This window comes from Acipenser ruthenus, chromosome 9 (genome assembly GCF_902713425.1).
Source record: "Acipenser ruthenus chromosome 9, fAciRut3.2 maternal haplotype, whole genome shotgun sequence".
Taxonomy (NCBI): Eukaryota; Metazoa; Chordata; class Actinopteri; order Acipenseriformes; family Acipenseridae; genus Acipenser; species Acipenser ruthenus.
The window spans coordinates 49,429,947-49,456,147 of record NC_081197.1 but is presented as its reverse complement, the minus strand read 5'-3'; the positions used below and the strand labels follow the sequence as shown (position 1 = coordinate 49,456,147).

Sequence of the window (26,201 nt, the reverse complement as noted above, 5' to 3'; positions counted from 1 at the left end):
CTCGAGCTCAAATATAAAGATATTATCTTTGTATTTCACACCCTGTAGCAATCTGCAAATGTGCCCGGTATGCTATGTCCCTTTAAATTTGGTTAGTCAGAGCGTAAGAGGGGACGTTTGGGCAGGGGCGGTGAATCAGAGAATTCAACCAAGTATGGTGGGTACACGCCTTAGTGACAGCAATGATTTCTGACTTCTTTAAAACCAAACTAACAAAGTTTAAATAGAATGGTGACACAGACTAATAAGGACAGAAGTTTTGACAGCTGCTTTCGGTCTTAGGATTAATCCTTTGGAATATTTTTTTTTCCTTCGCTGGTGTTGCTGAGACAAAACCGTGTTGCGGGCTGCAGTAAAAGCTGAGTGGGCTGACGACTGGACTCTTGAGCTGTAGAAGAAACCTTTGAATGGGTTTGATTTTTCTTTTATGCTGAATTTATGTTTTTATTTGACTTTTGGATTACACTACTATGACTCTGGTGCTGCTGACTGAAAGTTGTGGATTTCGTTGTTGTTAAGCTAAAGAAAATTGTCGCTGGGTAAAATACTATGTTTTGTGAAACTGTGCTGAATGTAAATTAGATGGGAACTATATTTATTTACTATCCCACTGAACTGTTAGAGACTGCAGTGTTTGCCGTGAATAATAGGTCTTATTGCTGCAGGACTTTTGGCTAAGGCAACCCTGCACTTTCTTATCTTTAAAAAACTGCTGCTACATAGCGTCATTGTTCAAGTTTGTCTAGGAGGCTGTGTGGTCTAGTGGTTAAAGAAATGGGCTTGTAACCAGGAGGTCCCCGGTTCAAATCCCACCTCAGCCACTAACTCATTGTGTGACCCTGAGCAAGTCACTTAACCTCCTTGTGCTCCGTCTTTCGGGTGAGTTGTAAGTGACTCTGCAGCCAATGCATAATTCACACACCCTAGTCTTTGTAAGTCGCCTTGGATAAAGGCGTCTGCTAAATAAACAAATAATAATAATCTGTGTGTGTTTGAGGGAATTAAATTCAGGGCTCATTATTAACTTATGTTTTCTGGAAACTAGCTGATGTTGGTTTACATAGATATTCGCACATAAACTTACTGCTGGTAAAAAAAACTTGATGGTTTGTAAACTGCATGTTTTGTGTATTACTGAATCTGTTTGATATGCATATAATTGTAATATATGTTTTAAATGAATGAATATTGATTACCTCCTATGTATTTCTTTCTACAGTATAAAATACATTAAGACAAGCACAGGAAATGTTATAGCATATTTCGCGGCCGGTCATGATAAAGCCAAGAAACTAATAATGTACTACGTAATAGTTTCCAGATACATAAATTAGTTTGTAAGAAATGTTACCCTTTAAAATTGCTAAGAACACATGTATATATACCTGTGGGTTATTTACTAAGATTTGTTCAATAGCAGGTTTAGAAACTAACAGAATTGTGGTACTAGTCCTAAGGACTAGTAACTTTTGGAACTTGCTAGTCCTGATGTAAACGTCCTTATGTGAAGTATATCCCCTGCCTCCAGAGCCCGCTCCTTCTCCACCCTTGCTCCGCAGTGGTGGAATGACCTTCCTACAGATGTCAGGACTGCCCAGTCCCTGACCACATTCCGGCGCCTCCTCAAGACTCACCTCTTCAAAGAGCACCTGTAGAACTCCTCTGTTTGTATCCTGGGACACTATCACCCTTCATGTAAATGTGCTTTATTTTGCTCTTATCTGCCCCTTATTTTACTGCATTTAATCCTGTACTTCAGAATACTGTAATCTGCCAAGTGTTTAACCTGTAGTACTTTGTATTTAATCACATCCTGATGTAACTATCACTATTTAATCATATCCTGATGTAACTATCACTATTATCTGCTGTATTATTGAATTGTGGTTTGTCACACTTGTACTTTGCTTGAACAAAAGTTATTGTATTTCTTGCTCTTATTGTATTACTTGTATTGTAACACTTGAAATGTATTTGCTTACGATTGTAAGTCGCCCTGGATAAGGGCGTCTGCTAAGAAATAAATAATAATAATATGTGGAGTCAGAATCAACAACAGCTGTTGGGGTCCCAATGATATTAGGCTTAAATTGTATTTTCCTAAAAAAATTAACACTTATAAATTTAGATTCGTTTTATTGTATATAAAGAAAAAAAAAAAAAAAAAAGATACAATAAACATTAATGCTTGTTCCCAGATACATTTATTGGGTTTCTGCATCTGCCTTCCCCACATTCCAAACCCCAATAAAGTCTGTGTGGACAACACCATTGACAGCATACTTCACGCAGCATATCACTGTCTCAGCAATGGACCTATATGTAGAACCGTCCGAGATAACCAACAAATACTTAGCTGTTGCCATTCTGGTTAAGTGGGCTGGACGCTGGGTCCTCGCGATAGCGGGTATACACTCCTGTGCCCGTTTAGAATTTCTACAGGTTTACCACACATTTAATCCTTTAGCCTCATCCAGGTCACCTCTCCATTCAAAATCAGAACACGGTCGTGTATGCTTTGCAAGGGCGTGCGCTGGTCTAAAAATCACTTTTAACTGTAAAATCACAGAGGTGTTTATGGGGTGAAGTAATTCTTGTTATGCTTTTGATATGCCTTTATTTGGCAGTCTTTGTCTTCATCAGTTTCACACAGTTATCGGCATGACAAGGGGTTTCAGTTCTGAGTGACTATTTTGTAAGCATTATCAATGTTTGTTCCCCACTGCTACACCCTGTTAGAAAATTGACTTTTCTGTCATTTTTTAAATGCAAGCCTGTGAACGCGAGAGTACATCTGTACATTTTTTTAAGTACACGCCCACAGGACTACTGAGACACAAACACCAACTAGTCCTCATCAGTTTGAATTTGCCTCGTGCAAATGGGTGAGCATTCGTTTCTAACCCTGAATAGCTATTTGGTGTTTGAGGACTTGTGTGCAATAAATGGTACAGTGCAATATCCGCTTCCTTCTTCCATGTTCTCTTTGAGTAAATCAACTTGCTCTGTAAAATTATGTAGCTGCGATGCCCTGGTATTTAAATTGGGGCAAAATAGGGAGTAGTATGTAGAACTTGGTTCTACTATTAGATCCTAGTGACGGTTCTTGTAAGAATTTATACCCAGATAATAAACCGTTACAACCCGTCATAATTATGTGATAAGTGAAAGACATTTCAAATGTATTTTTAGAACTATGGAGATTATTTCGCAGAAAGGGCTTCACTGATATTGATGAGGGGATTCACAGGTAATATACTGTATGTCGAGCCCAGGAGATGCTAACCTTCCTTTTTAATTCACACCATGTCCCTTTAGGGATTCTGTGGAATGAGGCTTCATAATTCCTTAAAAAAATTTAAACATTTAGGGCTACCTAAAAAGACTGCTTGCTCATTTAAATACCAAGATATATATTTTTTAAACCTTCTAAAAAAACTACAACCTGACTACGGCAGAGTACAGAGAATGCTGTCATATTGGTTTATGAGTTGCCATGAGGCAAACTTGATTGTTATTCTTCCCAAAAGGCTTGTTCCGGTTTGCCTTTCACATGTGATCAATCAGGTAGCCTGCAAACCAAACATTAGTCAGGAGGGCTGGAAGCTTGAGAATTAATGACCCAGACACAAGACCCCTTTTGCCCCCTAAAGGTAACTAACTGTTACTGCAAAGGCAATATTATTTTGTATATGTACTGCATGATCTCTGTTACAACTTCAGGAATTTCAAAATGTGAAATAAGAGTTTAAGCTCACTGTACACATGTTTATAATGCTTTAAAACGTGTTTAGAATTTATCTGCTAACAGTTATGTCTTAGAGGCACAAAAGCTGTTCTATCAAAATGAACAGGAGATTTTTAGAAAAATAAATGTAGGCTTCTCACAAAACTGTAGAGAACAAAAATGAAGATGTTTTTATGACATTGCCATGAACCAGGTACCCAAGGCAGAAACACTGTTCTCGTTTCCTACAAAGGAAGCAGTCAATCAAAATTGGAGGGGAAGATTCTTAAACAGACATTTACCTAGGGCCTTGCATTTAGCCTATCCTTCCATTCATATATATATATATATACATATATATAGTATATATATATATATATATATATATATATATATATATATATATATATATATATATATACAGTATATATATATTTATATATATATATACAGTATATATATATTTATACAGTATATATATATTTTACTTTTATGGCATTCGCAATTACTCTAAGTGGTTCTAGGTTCTGTTCTCATTTTTCTCTAAATCTGCCTGGAACTGGCATTGAGCTTGTCTTGAGTGTCCTAAGTTCTGAAACTCAATTCAAATCATGTGGTAATGTTACTTTAGCCACACCTACTAAATACATATAGAAGACAATTCTGCAACCAACCACACCTACATGCTGACCTGAACAAGCCCCGTCATTCAGTCTCAAGCAGAGAAACACTGTGTGACTAATGTCCTCTTGAAACCACCTGACACACATCATGAGTGACCTCAGCCAGGTTCTATCCCAGCCCTCCAGAGGTGAAAGGCCTTTTTGGCAGCTGCATCCTGGTATATAAGGGCAGTTTAAATCTCACTGATAGAAAGACACAGTACCGCTTCCAGAAGAGTCTTCCACCATGGGGTTGATCTCCAACATGGAAGCGTCATACTTCAGGAATAAATTGTACAGCTTGATCATGTTTTCTGCAGCCTCGTTGATCAAGTTAGGCGGGAATCCCATTTTTTGTGCGACCTGCAGTACAGACGGATCAATATGAACCACACATCATGAGCTTGAACCCCTAAAACACACACCCACACTTTGACCAAACTGTTAAGCTTTCTATTGAAGAGGATCTAGTTGAAAAAAAAAGTTATTTGGATTGTATGCTGGACTAATTTTAATTCCCAATACTGGTCTTCTATCTTGCCTATCTGATCAAAACAGGTCTGTATTTAGAATCCTGCTCATCACTATTAAGGTGAACCTAGTCAGCCTTCTCATTGTTGCACCTCTCTCATTGAATAGAATACCTTGACAGCTTGTTCCATCTTGATGCCTTCAACAATATCAATTGGTTCCTTGACGATGGCCTCAGGATTTTCTGCAGCTACATCTTCTATATTGACACCCCCCTGAGAGCTTCCTATTAAAACTGGGCCCTTTAAATGGAAATTCAAAGACAACATGACTGAAATGTGAATGGCATGCACACGACAGTATTGACCTGTTTTAAATATACAGCATCTACCAGAAGAGGCAGAATCTTAAAACAAGCGACTAGAAAGCCATATCCGAGCAAGGGGAATCTGGGACGTTGAAAGGTAAAAAATTAATTTAGTAAATCTCAAGTGCCACAAATAAATATGTATTTATAAGGAAATGTGTCTTTACTACTCGTGTTGGGTGTTCTAAAGCATATTTTGAATGTCCACTTGTAGCAGTGACACCAAATCTGTAAAACAAAAACACATGAAATCTGTCATCTGAAGTAAATGGTTAATTCCGCATGATATAAAAATAAAACACTGGTTCTTGGTGGCAAACTAAGAGAAAAAAATAACCATTTTAATGTTACCAAATGAGAATCAAACAACCTGAGGGTGCTTGTGTTATATTACCTAGATGTTTGCATTGTCATATTAACAGGTGTTTTTTTTTTTGGTATTCTCAATCCACAAAATAGGAGTTAAAGACTAGAGTAGAGTCATTGAAACTATAGCCCAGTGGTTCTCAGTTGGTAATATAAAATTAAAGGTAATGTGTTGTTTATTTAACAACACATTACACACAAATCTCCATCACAACAGACAAGCAAAGTGTGCCTGTTCACAGCTGTACATAAATGTGTGACACTGAAAAGCACATAATGGCTTACTCTTAATTACTGCCATTAGTTTGCTTTGATAAAGTGAGAAACATAAAAAAACTAATTAACAAAAAAAGCATATTGTGCTTAAGGTCTTACTGTGAAGGAGAGCTACAAAATTAGATCTGAAACAATTTAAAAAACTCACTGTTTTCTTTACTATTGTACCATCTAGTGGCAATAACTGGGACTTTTCCATGAAGTGTGGCCAAAACAGATTACAGGCATCAGATGAAAATGTTAGCACATTCTATTACTGAAATCTGAAGAAAAATGAGACTACATAAAGTAAAGCTACGGATAAAACTACAAAATGTGCAAGCACTCACTTGATAGGACCTTTCCATTGTGATTGCGAAGTAGTACTCTCGTCTTGGGTACCTGCGCTCACAGATAAACACCTGGTTGCATATTCTGCCCTTCTCCCCTGTCTGCTTTGTAAATAACTTCTTCCCAATCATTTTGGTGGAAACATCTCTGGCTTCTTCAGGGCTAAAAATAAAGAATTAAGTCATTTTCCAAACCTGGGTTTCTTGTCCTGTAAATTGGCACATATTAGGTGGCTTGTGTTGTAATAACAATTTTGTGCTTAAAAAAAGAAATAACCAAGGCTTTAAACCAAAATTCCCTATGTCTCATTAGCAGTATAACAACATGGCAAATAAACAAGATGGCATGGTAACGCAGAGCAATGTCTTTTAGTTTCAAGCTTTTTACCCATCCTAATTTACCAGGATATTGGGAACAGGATGAGAATGAAAAACACAAGAAAAAAAGGGTAACCTAAAAGATATCCTGCCTGAAAGGTGTGTCATACAGTGAGAGGTTAAAAGAAATCAGCGTCTTCTCTTTTTCTTAAATATTACAGGACGGGGTCGGACAGGACATTTTTTGTGAAGACGGGATGGGACAGGAACGAAAACAAATTATATGCACGGAACAGTACGGGACGGGAGCAGTTCTGGTGGGACAGGATGGGAACAATAATGACACTGAATTTTTTTTCACAGGATGGGATGGGACAGGAACATTTAGGATGGGACGGGATGGTACAGAACTCAAGTGTCATTCCTGTGCCACTCTCTAGTGCAAGTTTCAAGCCTTGTGCAAGGATTTGTCCCATGCCAGTAATGGCCAGACCCCAGACTCACACGCCCAACCCAAAGCAGACAAGTGAATCCCTTGCTCTCCAGCCATTCCATCTGAGCTACCCAGGATTGTGAAATTGTGAAAAAAAATACTTAAAAGTTGAAAAACACTATTACAAAAGGAAGCAGTAGCAATGGATTTTAAAACCTGAGGGCCTGTAAAAAGTCACTCACGAGAAAACAATCTTGACCCCTCCCTTCAAGCCTCCTTCGAATGTGCCTTTTCCTCTGCCACCAGCCAAGACTTGTGCCTTCACTACCAGATCCTTGGAACCTACAAATAAAAAAACACATCGTATTGAAGAACGACTTTGTACTGCAAACTTTCTGTCGTAATGCACTTTAAAAAATAAAAAAAGACAAAAAAAAGTGTTCTGTATCTTACTGTGGGGATTTCAAAGGTCACTTCTACAGAATGTTGCAAAGTTTAAAAATGATAAAATAAATCCTTTATTATCCAAGCTAACTTGGAACAGGTCACATTGTTTGGATAAATCGGATTATAGCTGTTTAATTGTTTAAATGACTTTACCCATTTCCCCTAAAACGATAACTTTATTTTTATTTACCTTTACATAAATAACATACAGTACTGCACTGTTCTTTAAATACCAAAGATTTAGGTCTGAATTCAAATAACAAAAAATTGCAAAGTAGCCTGTCCTCAAATTAGGACAATGGCACTCAATGGGTTAATGACAACAAGGCAGAAGAGTATGCCACACAACAAGACAGGTTACCAAGGGGCTGTTCGGATAACAGTTTGACTGTATTATAGAAATAAAGACAAAGATACAAGAATGTCTAGATTAAAAAAAAATTAAAGGAAAACATTATACATTTGTAATTTGAAGATTTAAAGTGTACACCAATAAAAAGGTATGGTTTATCAAAAGAGCCCTTGCAAGCTTTTGCTCTTATACACTGTATTGCTACGCTTTCACTGGATCTTCAGTTTGAATTATCTCAGGATAATACAGAACTTCTCCAAGGCTATATATGTACAGAATTATCCATCACGGAGGTATGACGCCATACAACACGAATAATTAAATTAGGCCTACATGCTTCAGCGAGTATGGCCTGCTTGTAAACAACTTGATTAAAAAACCCAGTATAAATGGTGAATCTAAATCATTTGCAACAATGCACAGTAAGGAGGTCACATTTTGGCAGTAGGCTTCTGATATTATTCTGTACATATTACCCCTTCTTTTACCTCAATAGTTTTGCAAGACGTTTAATACAAGTGCAAAAGCAAGTAGCGCTGGATTCATTTATCATGTAGTGAGGTGCAAAATAAAGTCCAAGCTCATCAATGACAAGTGTTAAAATAACATACAAGTGTGGCGCATCGGAAATCGAAAAACAATGAACACACAGAGAGGATCCTCATTATCACACACCTCAAAAGATACATTGTATGAGTGGATCACATGCTAGCCAAAAGCAATCCAGAACATCTACAAGAGACTTGGAGTGTGTGATAAAAATGCAGGTTTTGTGTTCACCATGTACAGTTTGACAGACAGACAGACAGACATCTGGACAGACACTATCAGCACATAAGATTTCCCATACTAGTGGCAAACAAGCAAGTGGATCATGCCAAATTTATTTCTCGTGAAAATATGCTTATTAAAAGAGAAAAATCATATCAGGAAACCGTACACATTCTAAGGCAATCGCCACGTGTAAAACTGCCACATTGCTGTGTATTGCCTGGGATTATTACTTCCGGTCACAAAAGATCTGGAATTACAATAAACCTCCACTCCAAATAAAACACTGTTGGACACTGAAATCACTTGTTTGTCGTTACTTGTGCACCACGTCACTTCTACACCTGCCACATAAAAAAAATAACATAGTAAGAATAAACCACTCAGACAAAATGACAGAATTCAGATTCTTAATAAAGTGAAGAAAATTAAAGGATTTGAAAAGTACAGCACTATTGCTCAAGCTGCCTTCATATGCACTTCCAAACCAAGTAAATAAGGGTATCCGATTTCAAAGATTAGGTCAGGACAGGAATAGATAACCATGAACAGCTGGGTTATTTTTGGACAGTCACTGAAGAACAGCAGCAAACGTGAGTATAAGCCCTATAAAAGAAGCTCGACTGACAGCATGAGCCTGTTGCTCGAATAGGGCTGGGTAACTTTTGCTGTATAAACTGCAATCTTTACTGGCTTTCATGGTGTATTGCAGGGCTCTTTAACTGACGGCCCGCGGGCCACATCCAGCCTGCAAGGGACAACCAGTGGCCCACCAAAAGTCAGCAAAAACTATAAAAATTAACTAAAATAAATGTGAAAAAGAAAAAGCAAAACAAAACAAAAACCCAGTAACATTGTAAATCAATTTGAGTTAGACATGTGTCTTATTTTTGTATCCGTCAAAGCAGCGTGTGCATCACACCACCTCTTCGTGAAACCACTCCGCGTGACTCACGCAGCCAGTTCCATTGAGTTCCTCCTTGCGTACTCTGTGAGGGATTTTTGTTTTTCACCTGTGTTGCTATTTAAAGTCTTATTTTGTAAGAAGAGAAAATTTGATGGTGAAAATTGTAGATTCAATAATGAGTGGACCAATAAATACTTATTTTACCAACTGTACCAAACGTAAAGCCAGTGTGTTTATTGTGCAATGAATGTGTGTCAGTAGTTAAGGAATACAATGTGATTAAGGTGGCTCAAGGAAAGAAGTGCAGTTTTTCGCATTGAAATTCACTATTAACTGTTACAGTATAACAGTTATACTCTTAATATGTCAGACATAAGCAAGGGAGCTGTTGCTGAGAGTGAATCTCAGTTCGCAAATTAACAGAGAGAGACAGTCATGACTCAACCGCTGTGAGTATATAATGAACAGGTATTTCCTGTTGTTTTTACAGTACTGTACTTCCTTTCGTTCATTTGCTCTGAAGTATAAAAAACTAGTTGTTTTTCATATTGTATACTCGTACTGACATCAGGTATTCAAATTTTAATGTAACAGTTTAAATGTACGGACAGGAGAACATTGTTTATTTTTTTTGTTGTGCTTTTATTTTTTTCATTATACATTCATTTTATTATAATATTGACTGCAAAATCTTTGTATGGTCATTACATCATACATGACCAACACGACAAACACTTAACGGTTTCATTCATTAAAAAGTATACAAAAGAAGATTAACAGTTCGGTCAGAAACATCAAATGTCATTAGTTGGGAAATTAACTAATTGGGCTAATCTGTTTGTTTTTAACTTATTAGTGTTCGTTTTTGTGTCCGAGATGGAATAAAAACAAAGACACAAGTGTATTTGTTTAAGTGGCACACTCACATACTGTGTGATGAAAGTTTTTTCTGTATAATTTTACTATTTTTTTCAGTCAAATTACCTTCCTTACAACCAAATCAAGTTCTCACTCTCAGGCTGTATATAGGCAGCAGTGTGGAATAGTTGTTAGGGCTCTGGACTCTTGACCGGAGGGTCGTGGGTTCAATCCCAGGAGGGGGACACTGCTGCTATACCCTTCAGCAAGGTACTTTACCTAGATTGCTCCAGTAAAAACCCAATTGTATAAATGGGTAATTGTATGTAAAAATAATGTGATATCTTGTAACAATTGTAAGTCGCCCTGGATAAGGGCGTCTGCTAAGAAATAAATAATATTATAGTACAACAGTTATACTATTAATGTCACATAGATTTTAAAGTGTTTGGAATGATACTCCCTTAAATGTTCACACTGTTCTATTATTAAAGTACTATTAATATGGTAAAATGTCTAAGTCTTGTTCAATATATTAACATTACGTTATATCATATTTATTATATTGCTTAAAAATGTGCAGATTAAAATGCTTCTGGCCCACCTACTGCTAACTTTTTTCCAATCTGGCCCCCTTAAAAAACTAGTTGAAGAGCCATGGTGTATTGCAACTAACTGAGGTGTTTCAGAAGATGTTATTATTTATACAGGGATATTCCCAGGAACTATTTAATTCACAGTATACTGAACACTAAGAGCAAATGCATTCAGTTTTGTTAATTAAATCATAGAGCAGTTTACAGATTCTCAAATGTCTGTGATATTTTTATATATATATATACTGTATATAGTGCCTTGCAAAAGTATTCAGACCCCTGACCAATTCTCTCATATTACTGAATTACAAATGGTACATTGAAATTTCGTTCTGTTTGATATTTTATTTTAAAACACTGAAACTCAAAATCAATTATTGTAAGTTGACACTGGTTTTATGTTGGGAAATATTTTTAAGAAAAATTAAAAAAACTGAAATATCTTGCTTGCATAAATATTCAACCCCTGTGCTGTGGAAGCTCCCAGTTTACACTGATTAAAGAAATTGCCCTAACGAGGACACAATTACCTTACCATTGGCCTCCACCTGTGAACCATTAAAGTTGCTGTCACATTTTCTGGATAAAAACCCCACTGTTGAAGGATCATTGGTCAGGCTGTGAATCTGAAGGAAAATGAAGACCAAAGAGCATGCTACAGAAGTTAGAGATGAAGTAATACAAATGCATAGATTAGGGAAAGGGGACAAAATAATATCCAAGTGTTTGGATATCCCAGTGAGCACAGTTGGATCAATAATCAGGAAGTGGAAGCTGCATCACACCACCCATGCACTGCCAAGAAAAGGCCGTCCCTCAAAACCCAGCGCTCAAACAAGAAGGAGACTTGTGAGAGAAGCCACAGAGAGGCCAACAATCACTTTGAAGGAGCTACAGAGTTCAGTGGCTGGGAGTGGAGTAATGGTGCACCAGTCAACCATATCAAGAGCTCTGCATAACACTGGCCTGTATGGGAGGGTGGCAAGAAAGAAGCCGTTACTCAAAAAGTACCATCTGAAAGCACGTCTGGAGTTTGCCAGAAAGCATGAGAGTGACCCAGCTGCGATGTGGGAAAAGGTTTTGTGGTCAGATGAGACCAAGATAGAGCTTTTTGGCCAAACCTCAAAGCGCTATGTGTGGCGCAAACCTAACACTGCCCATGCCTCAAAACACACCACAGTGAAGTATGGTGGTGGCAGCATCATGCTGTGGGGATGCTTCTCATCAGCAGGGACTGGGCATCTTGTTAAAATTGAAGGAAGAATGGAGGGAGCAAAATACAGGGAAATACTGCAAGAGAACCTGCTTCAGTCTGCTAAAAAACTGAAGCTTGGGAGGAAATTCACCTTTTAGCAGGACAATGATCCCAAGCACAAGGCCAAAGCAACATTGGAGTGACTCAAGAACAAAAAGGTGAATGTCCTACAGTGGCCCAGTCAAAGTCCTGATCTCAATCCCATTGAGAATCTGTGGCACTATTTGAAAATTGAGGTCCACAAGCGTCGTCCAACCAACCTGAACAACCTGGAGCAAATCTGCCAAGAAGAATGGGCCAAAATCACTCCGACACTGTGTTTCAAAGCTGGTACATACTTACCCCAAAAGACTTAAAGCTGTTATTGCAGCGAAAGGTGGCTCTACCAAATATTAATGTGTGGGGGTTGAATACTTATGCAATCATGATATTTCAGTTTTTTATTTTTCTTAAAAATATTTCCCCAACATAAAACTAATGTCACCTTACAATAACTGATTTTGAGTTTCAGTGTTTTAAAATAAAATATCAAACAGAACGAAATTTCAATGTACCATTTGTAATTCAGTAATATGAGAGAATTGGTCAGGGGTCTGAATACTTTTGCAAGGCGATGTATATATATATATATATATATATATATATATATATATATATATATATATATATATTTAAAAAACAGAAGAGAATCAAAGAATGTAAATAAAATGTACTCAGAACATTTGACATAAAAGTCCTTCCACAGCTAAAATGTCACACCGCACAGCACACATTTAGAACCCTGTTCATGCCAGTAGTAGAATTTTCAATAAAAATGGTCCTGAGATGCCCAGTTTGAAGCTGGGGTGTAGTTATAGCATTAGACTCAGTTAATTACATTCCCCTCCTTTATGGGGTCTCATATTAAATACAGATATAATATAACAGGAGATGTTTGAGCATGTTAAGCCTCTCTCTGATGATTACTGACAGGGCCAGTGTGTTGTAAATCTGGAGCAGGTTTATGAAGCAGCCATTTCAACATTCAGATACAAGCGTCAAGGACCGTGCTATTTTTGTGATCAACAAGGACCTTGGCATTCCACAACTGAGGTTTCCGCGAACGATCAAAAGAGCTTTAATGACACGATCTCAAGGGCGTCATAACAAGAGAGTGAAGAGGCAGCTCCCCACTATAAAAGCAGAAACACGCTGTAACTGTATGGTTAAACAATCACAGCCACACACTGTGGCAATACCTAGAGGTGATTGAGAGAATCATAATGATATGAAATAAATACTTGTTCACACCCTAAACTATGGCAGCATAGATCCCAAAACAGGTTTGTCTGGGCACTGTTTTATTGATACCTGGTAGATTTGCAGAAATAAACTGGGGAGCTACTGCATGCAAAATACTGCAAAATACTGCAGTACTTTTTAGTAAGGAGCGCTAACGTGCTAACAACTCAAGGCAGACTCACACAGCTTCTGCATACTGTGATGGCTGAATATTTTTCAATCTAACCTATGCATTATTTACTATTATAAAAGAATATTCACACAAGATGTCTGCAGCCTTTACTTCTCAGACACGTTTATTGCTTTTGAGAAGTGAGGGATTTTGCCCATAAAGAGTAAAAGTCTCACATTAAGGAATTAGAATAGTTCTCATAGGCATTTGATCATTGCTATACATGCTAGGGAACTGAAAGTCAACACCAGCCGTACAAACCTACAATTTGTTACTAAGCAAAGAGTTGAACTGCCAGATTTGTAGAAATGGTACAGATTCAGGGGGTCCCCCGAGTGGCTCATCCACTTAAAGCGCTGCCTCTGGGAGCGCAGGATGAGTCACACAGCTTGGAGGGGACCAGTTCACGTCCAGGCTGTGCAAAGAGGCCGAACTTTCCTGGGGACTCCGCAGGGAGTCACATTGGCTCTGACGCTCCCAGGGTGGGGGATGGGAAACCAGCAGGGATTGCTTCTCCTCATCGCGCAACAGCGAACCCTACTGGCCAGACAGAGCACATTCAGAGTGGATAAGAGGCAGGGCTGATCTCTGTTCTCCGGGATCGGTAGCCCACCCACCTCTGCTCTGGATTGCTCGGGGTAAAAGTGATTCTGGCTTTAAGCTTGTGAGATCGGAGGACGCTCACATGACCTCAGAACGTCTGTGCTCTGTGGAGACTCGCTGCGGTGAGGAGAAATTGGAGGAAAAATAAATAAATAAATAAATTATACATTCAGATAACTGTGCTGCTGGATATCGACTAAAACCTTTACAGATGCTGATCTGACCTTTGGTAAACACTACAAAAAAAAAAAAGTTTTATAAACAGTCTACAAACAAGGAAGGAAGGAGATGGGAGGATTTTAATTGCAAATTATTATCCGTGTGGGAACTTATTGGCAAGAATGCACAAAAGATAAACTACTCAAAATGTCTTCTTGTAATACATAACACTATTAAAATGAGCACAACAGTATACTGTAACCCACTTTGCATGGCTACACATACCGAACTGGTAAAAGCCACCACCATACCTATCTCTTTGGCAACTGAATAGGCTTCTTCAGCGGAGCTTGCCACCATTCCCTTGGGTACGGAGATGCCCGACTCTTTCAGCAGCCCAATGCTCATGTATTCATGCAGTGAGAGGGCCCTCTGCTGCTGCTGGAGTTGTTGGAATCCATGACTAGCAAATAATCCTGAAGCTCCACCAAGCACCTGGTAAACAGAAAGAGAATACTGTATAGAGCTGTATGGAGCTGAACCAGCACAGTCAATCCCCACAGTGCAGTGCTTTGTTTCATATCTAGTTTCCTTTTTATTTGACAGATAATAAACTGAAACATACAACAAGAACACCATACAGTGAGGACAGCAGATTAAAAACTAAAGATTGACTAGCATAGCAGTGAGAATTGGCAGACAGAGGCAAACATTATATCTAGGACTACCATACTGGTAGTTTAAACCTCTTATTGCAGGTCTGCATATGAGGTTCCACATTTAAAACAGCAGAAAGCAGCATTTTTACAGGGGTGAGGGGTTAAAATGTTTGTTTTTCACCCCATCTTTAAACCGTCAAAGAGCGATCAGTCACAAGTCCCAACCCCTTCCAGAAGGTAAACTACAAACAATCTTCTGCCTGACCAATCATGACCAAAAAGTGGAAAAGATTAAATGATACATAACACTATACACTGGTGTACCATAAAAAAAGCCTGCTATTTTTCTTAATTTACAAAAAAAAATGTAATGTCTTAATTGTTTTAGCAATAACCACACTGCAAGCCATATGCGGGTTTAAACATAGGAGGTGTATTTTAAGACAGATTACTTGCTACTTTTTCATACATGCCTGGTTTTTACAGCCATGGTACTCCAAACTATTTTGAAAACCTTCTACACTATTAACAGTAAAGAGAAGTGTAAATACTAGTTCAAGTTGTTTTCCTTTTCCTTTATTAGTAGACACAAAGACAACTCTTTTGGCAATCAATGTGTTTCTTTTTGTATTTGGGAATTTCTCAAGCTAAATGTGATCAGTACTTTAAAACTGAATAAAACTAAAATTTCCAAGCACTATTTTAAAACCAAACGACCCCATATAAGGTAAATACCACTGGACAGTTGCTATGGTTAGGTTGCAGGTCAGAGTGACAGGTGTTGCATTATTTGTATACCGCCAGTAAAAGCATTTATTATTGTTATTATTATTATTATTATTATTATTATTATTATTATTATTATGTATTTATTTATTTATTTATTTAGCAGACATCTTTATCCAAGGCGAATTAAGTGTTATTATTTGAGGTGAAGGAAATAATATGCATGTGCTGTTTAACTGTGGGATGTGACTGTACGTAAGCTGTCAACATGCACTTATACCGGTACGGTTTGGATCATAAATAACTCTGCGAGTAGCGGATTGCATAACATTAAGCAAAACGTATGACTTTTCTTACCGTTGCATGGCAACCTTGACCTTTCCCCTACTACCGTATACTGTACTATAACATAACAAACCCCGATTCCCTTTGCAACACCAGCATATCCTCCCGCAGTGTGTGGTGCTAGAGAGATGATCTTGGTTCAAAAGCATCAGTGTCCAAAATTCAACATCAGATCAACTGCTTTTGGCCTCAGTTCTACCACTCTGCATCATGCATACATTAATCCCGGCTTCCCCAGATAAATATCCCAGCAGTGATAGGGTTGAATACTACTGAAGCTTAGTTTGAAGGACAATCACAATCAGCCCCCCTTCTCTCCGTGTGCAACAAGGGCTGCAGGTCGGACTGCTATGATTTCTTAGAAACAGACGATTACATATATAATATAAATTGTCCATGACATGAAACGATAGATTGTCCATTCTAAATACTCGCAAACTGATCTGTCAATCGTCAATACGGTAATGTCAAGTTTGACCCCTTCGTTTCAAAGCAGTTTTTAGATAGTTGCCCTTGCTGTCTACACCCAGCTCTCCTACACTAATGCTTCACGCAGACACTGTCCCTCCCCCCCTGGTCCCTAGTACCTTGGCTGCGGCATTGATCGCCCTCCTGGATCCAGAGTTTCTCAGCCCCACCGACACCCTGCCACAGATAAGGGACGTCGCCATCTTTACTTCAGAGCACAGACTTTACAGGCAACGCACTTGCGCACTACGCTAGTAAATCGCATTCCGCGGCTGCGCAACAGCACCTACCGTCGATCACGCGGTTTTTTCTTTGCTATTTTTGATAATTATTTGTTTAAAGTTCTTCGATCTTCAGGATCTTTGTTTTGTTTATAGAAACCTTCAGAATTACAAAAAAATGCTTTCGTGTGAATCGTTAACTTCTAGTGAAAGATTTTCTTTGCAGTGCATGAGGGGAGGGATTTACTTTTCCTAGTTTCCAGTGGCATAACTGATTTTAGTTATTTTGTTGCAGTTCCTGTGATTTCTACATTAAATGTGTAAGACCTGTTTATTTGAATGACTTTAATTTATCTTAATAAATTTCACTTTTCAAAAGATTAAATCACTTACACTGCGAGAAGTTTATCAATGTTAAAAAAAAATAATCGCGGAACCTTAAATTGGGTAAAGCTATGGGTTGGTCGATCTCTGTTATTAAGCTAACTCTCAGAGCAAGGCGAGTGGGAGGGTTTGATTAATTTTATGTCGACTCAAAGTGCTTCCAAACTCAGGACTGTGCAACACAGCACTGTGGCAAGCAAGGTTGTTGGTTTTACTGGAGACGAAAACACAAAATGCATCCGATCAGAGAGAAATTAACACGTTTTATAGAATTTAAATTGAGATGACTGCTATTTTTTAATATAATTATGGAGCCGGCGAGTGGCGCTTCTACATCTGGACCTCCTATTCTTAAGAGTCCTGGGATTGGAGTGGGTGTGCATGTTACTAGCAGCTCGCATCCAAACTGTGTCCTGTTGGGAAGAAGGAAAATATCCATGGGGAAAAATGAACTTCCCAGCTTCCAGGAGGGCACTTGGAATTCGGGTAATGAATCTAATAGGCATACAGTATATAATCATAATGTACTGTATAATAATCATTAACGTGAAATAAAACGCGTTTATTTGATTTGTTTCCCAGTTGTGGTGTGTGTCAATTATTGTACGCATACTTGTGTAGTTAGTTTCTTTTTTTTTCTTGTCATTAAATACTTTTTTTGGTTTTTGTTTTTGTCATAGTGGTACCAAAATGATTTTTACATCTTTGAAAATTATAGCTGTGTTTAAGCTGTAGGCAATCGTTAATTAATGTAAAAATATGTTGTTTGGGATTTCTGTGATAAATATTTTTCATGTGATAGAATAAAGAATCATTCAGGATGCCTTAAAAATGAGACAGTGGCCAGAAAAACTTTGAATTGACCTATTTGTGATGTCTTCAATTGTGTTTTTAAATGAATATTACTTCTTATTCCATTTTCATTTTAGATAATACACACACATAAATTTCCTCCATATCCCTGAAAAATCATGACTGGTCATCAAAATTAACATGTGGGGCAGATTTGCATATGGTCCCTGAGTAAGAATTCTGAGTTTCATTTTTCTATCTTTGAATCTTTAGCAGCTGAATCTATCCCCAAAAGTAAGCTTCTTTTTTCCAAAGAAACTTGGGAAGAGTGTGCTGAAAGAAACAGGACTTCACCTGAAGAATGTTTGTTACACATCTGTAGTGAACTCCATCAAATTAGAAGATTACCACTATATCACCTTAATAATGAGAGAAGTGGATACAAGCTACCCATCCAAACCTGGGAATCTAGAGCCTCAGAAGAATGAAGGTATGGATGTGCGTATATATAATCACGTTTTCAATCACTTTATTTGGAATACATACAGTACAGGGTGGCTCAGGTCATTTTACCAGTTCTCAGTTGCTGAGGACAGTTTGTGCTTTAGAACAGTGGTTCCCAAACTGAGGGCCTGCAGCACATGCACAAATAGTGACACTGCCGAAGCAATGTTGATCATGCCAGGAGATTAATTCATTTATGTTGGCGCTTCATTTACATGAACACTTACTCATTTGATGCCAGCTCTATAACAAAAGGCAAAGCTTTATAATCTGGGAATTTTCTCTACAGGTCAGTGATGGGGTGAAAAAAAAATAATGAAACATTTATTATTATTTATTTCTTAGCAGACACCCTTATCCAGGGCAACTTACAATTGTTACAAGATATCACGTTATTTTTACATACAATTACCCATTTATACAGTTGGGTTTTTACTGGAGCAATCTAGGTAAAGTACCTTTCTCAAGGGTACAGCAGCAGTGTCCTCAACCTGGGATTGAACCCACAACCCTCCAGTCAAGAGCCCAGAACTCGAACCACTACTCCACCACTACTATGGAAATAGTTTCACCTTCAATGGAACTACCAAAGAGTATAGTTGCAGAAATGCATTTCATGTGTATTGAATCCTATCATTAAACATTAGCATCTTGGAGGCAAAGTAGTACAATATACCTTAAATGAGCAAAGGTGAACAAATGGGCCTACAAAGGATTCAGTGCACATAGAAAAAGAAGAATATGGCAATAGGCAAGTTCATTACTGCATTAAACAATTCCCATTGTATATCTAGTTTCACTAGTAGGCAAAATCCCTTGTCCAGTATAATTTATAATCTTGGTTCACACAGATATATGCAATTCAACAGCAACTTTCTTCTGTTAACTTAAAACATGTTCTCTGTAATAGGATGGACCTGGATGAAGCCAGCTTTTCCTGCCCTTAGCCTGCCTGAAAAAACAAGGATACCATCCTTTCAAAGACTGTTCAATATCTCACAACGGAACACCGATAGATATCCTGGGCTGTATTCATACAGCATCAGAATGCTGGTTAATGTATTGCGGGCCAGTGTGTTTACCTACATGTTAATGCATTATGAATGTGTCCCTATAATATAAATACATTGTGTCTCTGCTGTTTTAAATTAAATAAATGCTGTAATGTGAATTGAATGATCATAGTGGATGTATAGTCTGATGCTTCAATACCAATTACAGTGCATAGTTGTAACCCCATGCAATAAACCTTGTATACGGTAACCTATGTATTAATGGTGGAATCTTAAAAAGGACAAGGGAAGTGACAGCCAAAAATGACACTTTTCATGTATATTGATAACTATGTAGACCTACTTGTGCTCATTAAGAACATTTTTCATCTTTACATCCATTTTATTTTATTTTTATGGAAGTGCCACCTTTAACCAATACCACCTTTATTAATTAAACACATCATAAGGCTAAACACTCAAGACTAGAGTTACAAAGTACAAACATAATTAATGTGCAAAAATAATTAATGAGCAAAAAGGCAAATTTCTAATGTGAAACAATTTCCATATCAAATATTTAATCTATTATAATTTACAGAACTTTAACCATTTTACAGTGGGTCAGTGTGCACATGGAACAGTGTTATCTAAGGAAAGCTTTTCTGACTTTAGTACATTGGATAGTTGGTATCATGAGAATTTAACTTAATAAAGCATTTCAACTTAGGTTAATGCCTGCCCTTCTTGCAAACATAATTGCATCTCTAATGTAAAGTTTGAGGAATATTAAATGTAGTTCAGCCCATCACTTTTTTTTTTTTTTATCCCTTACTTTCTATAACTTTTCTGCTTTTCATTAAGAAAAGCATGTATTCTTGTAACTTCACTCAAGCCTCTCTGCTCTGCGTTAGCAGCTACCTGTGCTGGTTCCAGCTGAACTTGTTCATCACATTTTGATGCACCTTCAATTGTACACATTTAATTCAAGGACTGGATTATTTCTTTTCAACTCTTTAATTTACAAAGTAGGAAAATGTCACGATTGATATATTACAGTACTATTTACAAATTCCAAAGAAATGCAGTAGAAAAGCTGTCACCACTAGATACTATTTTGAAACAGTAACTTAACCAAATACATCCTCTCTGTTGCATATTATCCACTTTCTTCAGTACAGATAATTGAAGTTCCTTGGGTGCTACTAACTGGAACGTCATGCACCATCAAATCAATGAACCATTCTCCAATTAACTCTCATACCTGAAGCAGGGTATTCTTATGTGTCTGTTTAGTACTGTCCTGTCTCCACATAGCAAATTATAGTAACAAAAGTAAGCCAGATACAACTTTTGACGGTCCAACAATGCAGCCTACCGGCCCACTTGTGTTAACCCAGGCCTTTGTTTATTGGCTCTTTTTAGCTCAATGTACTGCAAGGCAAAAGATCAGTATCAATGTGTGTTTAAATAATAAGAGTGGTTTCAGCGCAGCGGAATCCAGTATGCTTTTCCAATTGCAGTCATTTTCATTCCCTTCTGCGACAGGGAAAAGTTGAATAGAAGTTTCTGCTCAGCTGCTAAAATGCAGTTAGTAAGTTCCAAGTCCATTGCACGCTCTCTCTCCCTCACTCTTTTCCTTTTACATCTAGTCGGAATCGCTGCTGCTGCTGGAGGAGTCTGTGGACATCACCTCCACATCATCCTCGTTCTCCTTGTTGTGACCCGGAGGCTCCAGCATAAAGTCATTGCTGTGGTTCGGAGGCAGCATGTTCATAGACATGTCACTCGACTGCCACGGGTACTGCGGAGTCAATACATCTGAAAGACAGGAGCAACAGTTAGGAGAGCTTTCACAAGGGCAGACAGGGTGGCAAAGCTTACTTGTGGGTTCTCTGTGTTTGGTATGGTCAAGTGATTTAGCTTCTTAACTAGATTCAGAACTGAACAGGTATGTCAGTGATGTATGCCCCCACAGTCATAGCTGTAAATACAAAATAAGCGCCATTGGTATCCTGAAAAAGTACATCAAGATCTACAGCCACCGTGTGCCCCTGTAAAAAAGGTGCCGCTGTATACCTCAATAATTTGTGTTAAAGAATGTCCTTTTTAAATCAGGACTGGGTAAGCCGTTCTCTGGATGAATACATCTGAAATGTCGTAGCTGTATGTATGGCCACATCCACAATCTTTGGGAATGGGAACAACCAGAAATTGTGGTTTGATTAGAAAAATAAACACATTGGAATAAAATTTGAAAGACCAAACTGCTCTTTGAACATTTCTTGTGTTATAATGTCCAAAAACCACCAGTCAGTCAACAAATGTAGAGCCAGTGGCTAAAATACCTACACAAGCATCTTTTTAAACTGTGCAACTATGCAAACGCACGTTGCAATCCAGATATATTAAATAATAAATAAAATGAAGCAAAACAAAACAATTACCTGGTAATCTCCCAGCAGCCAGTGCATCCCCAGGCAGGTGTCCATTGACACCATTGGTAGGGAGGTTACTCATCTGTCCCAACAACCCACTCCTCATCTCCAGGTCAGTCGGGTATGGTCTGCGGGGGTCACCTAATGAAAAGAAATAGAATATAAAATATCTTCCTTGCATGTATTAACAAAAACAAAACTAACAGGACTGTATAATACTTTGATTCAGAGTAGTGAATCATAGTTGGAAGTGTAGAAGTATTGTACAGGTAGTATAAATACAAATGTACATTAATAAAGATGCTGCATATCATTTTAGATTCTTGCTGGATTGATCGTCTCTTGTGCGCTTAAAAAGGAGTGTTTTGTGGGGGTATTTATACTTGTAAGCACTTTTTATACAGCCTGCTCTATTGATTTTAGTAAATAGCTGGCCGTAGCTACTGCATATCATTGGGGTAACTAAATTATTGAGGACTGCTAGAACGAATTTTCAAAAGCAAGTTTATAGGATTATGGAAAAATGCCAGACAACTCACCTGGCACCCATGTCAGAGGAGCACACACCGCATTACTGGCACTGATGCGGTGAGCATACTTAATAATTTCTTCAGACGAGATGCTACCTGGAAAAAGAAATGGGAGAGAAAGAGCTAATTTGGAACAGAACCAGAAATACACGTGGCAACGTTAAAATAAAGTCATGATCTAAAACAGTTATGCTCACACATCTAAAACATTCCAGATACCCCAAACTATTACTCTTTTAACAACCTATAGCTATGTGTTTGCCTACTTCAAATGGTGTTCTGAATACCAACCTTTTCTTGCTTTTTCTATTGATTTTAGTTTTTCTTTTGCTTGATATACTGCAGTTGCCTAGAGATGGAGAGAAGAAAATTACATTTCATTCATTTTACAAACACTATACTGCAGTTAAGAAAAAAAAAGGATTTGGATTCAATATAATGTAACGATAGCTAATTTACACATTAGATGAAAATAAACAAAACTTTAATTCTTAAAGTTAACATATTATGGTCAATTAAAATTATACACCTGATCAAGCCAGTCCCCTGCAAGTTACCAATCCCAGTAGTGAGCTGCTATGTTTCATTATAAAACAGGCATTGTGATATTTAAGCATATCACAACACCCTGGCGTACCAGAATTCTTAATTAACCAACATGTTTGTTTTTTTGGAAAAGCAAGAATTAACTCTATCTGATCACAAGTATGTCCCCCTACCCGACTGTAAATTCAAAATTAGAGCAATCAGAATGATGACAAAGTTGATAAACAGCAATATGTACAAAATAATTAATAACATTAATGAATTAATTAATAACAACTTGAAAAGCAGTTCTCCACATATCTTCAAAAAATGCAAGCATGACACAGCGCGCTAGATGAACCAGAGTCACCTCCATATATACATATCACCACAATCTGACAACAACTTGTTAATAATGGTAATAGCGAGTGAGAATTTGAGAAATGGTTCCAGCTATTTGGAATAATGTGAAGTTGAGACATACTCCACTGAATAACCCTGTTGCAGGAGATATTACTGGTAATGGTGTACTGTGTAAACAAGCTTCAGCTGTACAGCAATTCTTGAAGTTTCTCCTCACTCACCAGTATGTGCTCAGCTTCTTTAAGCTGCTTCTGCAGCTGCTGGATGTCACTGTCCCTCTTCTCCACCTCTTTCTCCAGAAGCTGCATCTCCTGGTGGACTTTGCCCTGCTCCTGAGCCACCTTCATCAACTCCTGAAACTCCCCGTCCCTCTGCACCAACAACTCCAGGATCTGCAAAAACATTCCACCTTAATACCAGCTTTATTAAAAACGAGTTAGAAAAGTAAACAAAGTCAGCCTAATCATCTCAAATTATATTTAAAAACAGCAGTTACAGACACATATGCTCTGAAGGATTGCTAACCCTGTGCTTTACAATGAATTTTAAACTGTCCCTGTTTTTATTGTGCTGACAATCTTGTGTGCGTTAACTCATGGTTTCATATATTTGCAGGAAGCAGCAGCAGTTTTTCATGTAATGTGGTGGGACAACTTAATACTTCATAGTGCTCATAAAAACTCTTCAAAAGGTTATATCAGCGCTCCACATAAGGTTTTGGGTCTGGGACTAATTTACCCCCTAAATTTAACACAGTGAGTAAAATCTATTTCCAGCAGGTAAAAAGCAACATTACCTTAAAGTCATGAATAATTCCAGTAAATATTATACAATCTTTAACGGCAATGGGATAGCATTAAAAAAAAGATCCTTCCATTTTAACTGCAATGTTACTTTGAACTACTGGAAAAAACTTAGTATTAAAATAAAAATCTGAGACAAAATCTATTCTTATTCACTTTATTGACCACAGCCAATATGACCTGGAAGATAAGCACAGAAACAGCACTTATATTTTAACATTAAGTGAACATGTTAAAACTTCAACTGATAAATAAAATAAGGAAATGCATTAATAAGAAATTCGTTTACTAATATAAGCCCCTTTCATTAGCGGTTGCCTCTGACGATGGTTCCAGTTGGATTTGTAGCTGCACTGGGGTGTTTACGCTACAACCCGTGTGAGTAGCTTCGAATTTCTTATTCTTACTGTGACTGGCTGCAAAGACAACATGGCTAGCCAGAGATTGGACAGTGTTTGTTGGGCTGTTTTTTATTGTGTACAGTTTCCTAGTAAATGAAGACTTTGTATTCTGGGAGATGTAGTTGTTAGTGGAAGTTTTAGGGGAGGCAGACAGGCTGTGCAGCAAAATTGCTATGCGTGTTTTTACGCATTATGTTTAAATTCAGTGCATATTTCAGATGTTGTAATGCGTAAAAACTGCAAGTACGCAGCTAATCTATACCACTGACTCATATTTTGACATACATTTATATGCTCTCCGTACATCAACAATATTGTAATTACTATGAAAAGCAAAGACAGATATTCATTTTCAACTTACTTGACTCTCCTCTCCAGGCTGTGGTAACTTCTGATTTCTTGACATCGCCAACATTTCGATCAATTCCCTGTAAATGTAGGAAGTCTAGTGTTTTGTTTTTTAAATACCTTTTTGTGAAAGCATTCAATATATCGTATATCTATCAGACGTTACAACAAAATAATAAAAAGCTTACTAATTGTTTTCGTTTACTTACTCTTTTGTACCAACACATATTACATTGACCTGATATCCAAGATGTCGTGTCTATTCTGGTTCTCAGATTATTTCATGATTTACTAGAAACAGTAAAACAAAGACTAGCCAGTTTGTATCTAAACACACATTCATTTAACTTAACCCTGTATTTTACATACATATATCCTGTGGCGTCTGGTTTCATTTACAATCATTCCTCATTTTTCGAATTTGAAATCAGTATTTTTTTTTACAATCTGGTATATGTATGTATATATATATATATATATATATATATATATATATATATATATATATATATATATATATATAGTACTTTCTCTCAATATTTACCTTGATAACACTTCCACGTCGTCTAAAACACTCAATAATCTCTCTTTAGTTGATCTCTCCGAAACCGCCATGCCCGAGTTTTGCTTTTCCTGTGCAAGTCCACACAGTCAACAAGAAGCGAGATGGAGAGAAGAAACGCTACCAAGACCAAAACGTAAAAGACACATGGCGACAACTAGTGGAGAAAGGTTACTACTGCACAGTGTTCCCATGGTCAGATGTTTTCTTGTTTTTGTTATATGTTTTATTGGCGCATTAAGTCCTCCATATATGACTTACCAACGTCACCTACCAGTTGGGAGTATCAATTAACTTGTATTTTTGATGAGATTTAAAAAATAAAACGACACCTTAAATTATACTTTCCTGTAGATTAATTACGGCTTCAGAGGCCCCTAGAATTTTCAGTGGTTTTATACCGGCTTTACCAACTTGTTTCTTAATCTCTCCTTTCATTTGCATATTTCCTACAATAGTAAACAATTCTCCAGTTTCGCTCACAAAAACACTGATTGCATTGACCATTATTATGTTTCCCAACCAAGAATAAGTAATGCAATTTAAATTGCAATAGCAAATAGTTAGCCTTGTGAAAATAACGTCTTCAATTCCAGTATGCCCCTTAAACTCTACCCTCCTACCCACTTCCTGATTCATTATATAATACCCTCTCCATTTTGCCCCTCGATTCCCCCTTCTCTACCATCTCCCCCCCATACATTATTTTTTTTTTTAAAAATGAAGTCACTTTCATTTAAAGTCTAACTCCTGTCTCTCCCAATTCTGCCCTTGCAAAATATACAGCCTT

General features: G+C 37.5%; 2 protein-coding genes across 2 annotated transcripts in view; both read right to left on the bottom strand.

Moving 5' to 3' along the window:
* Positions 1–16,811, bottom strand: part of LOC117405362 (succinate--CoA ligase [ADP-forming] subunit beta, mitochondrial-like) — a 37,208-nt gene extending 20,397 nt beyond the window's left edge. Inside the window, exons 1-6 of the mRNA XM_034008356.3 lie at positions 16,668–16,811; positions 14,662–14,845; positions 7,192–7,291; positions 6,199–6,361; positions 5,034–5,162; positions 4,614–4,752 (exon numbers count right to left, since the gene is read on the bottom strand). Of these exons, the coding sequence (XP_033864247.3) occupies positions 4,614–4,752; positions 5,034–5,162; positions 6,199–6,361; positions 7,192–7,291; positions 14,662–14,845; positions 16,668–16,751 (799 nt within the window). The 5' untranslated portion in view covers positions 16,752–16,811. The remainder of the gene's footprint in view (positions 1–4,613; positions 4,753–5,033; positions 5,163–6,198; positions 6,362–7,191; positions 7,292–14,661; positions 14,846–16,667) is intronic.
* A 3,511-nt stretch (positions 16,812–20,322) lies between these two features.
* LOC117405364 (mediator of RNA polymerase II transcription subunit 4-like) lies at positions 20,323–25,613 on the bottom strand. Its single transcript, XM_034008357.3, has 7 exons — positions 25,394–25,613; positions 24,863–24,929; positions 23,519–23,689; positions 22,701–22,758; positions 22,419–22,505; positions 21,889–22,020; positions 20,323–21,262 (listed from the first exon to the last, which is right to left on the bottom strand). Exons 1-7 carry the CDS (start codon positions 25,462–25,464, stop codon positions 21,090–21,092), a joined length of 759 nt encoding a protein of 252 aa, XP_033864248.1. The 5' UTR covers positions 25,465–25,613; the 3' UTR covers positions 20,323–21,089.
* Positions 25,614–26,201: the final 588 nt, after the last annotated feature.

Excerpts from the sequence above, each read along its gene's own strand:
- LOC117405364 (XM_034008357.3), bottom strand. The coding sequence starts at position 25,464 with ATGGCGGTTTCGGAGAGATCAACTAAAGAGAGATTATTGAGTGTTTTA. Across the intron at positions 24,930-25,393 it reads GACGTGGAAGTGTTATCAAG|GGAATTGATCGAAATGTTGG; the intron begins GTAAATATTGAG and ends CTACATTTACAG. Across the intron at positions 22,506-22,700 it reads AATAGAAAAAGCAAGAAAAG|GTAGCATCTCGTCTGAAGAA; the intron begins GTTGGTATTCAG and ends TTCTTTTTCCAG.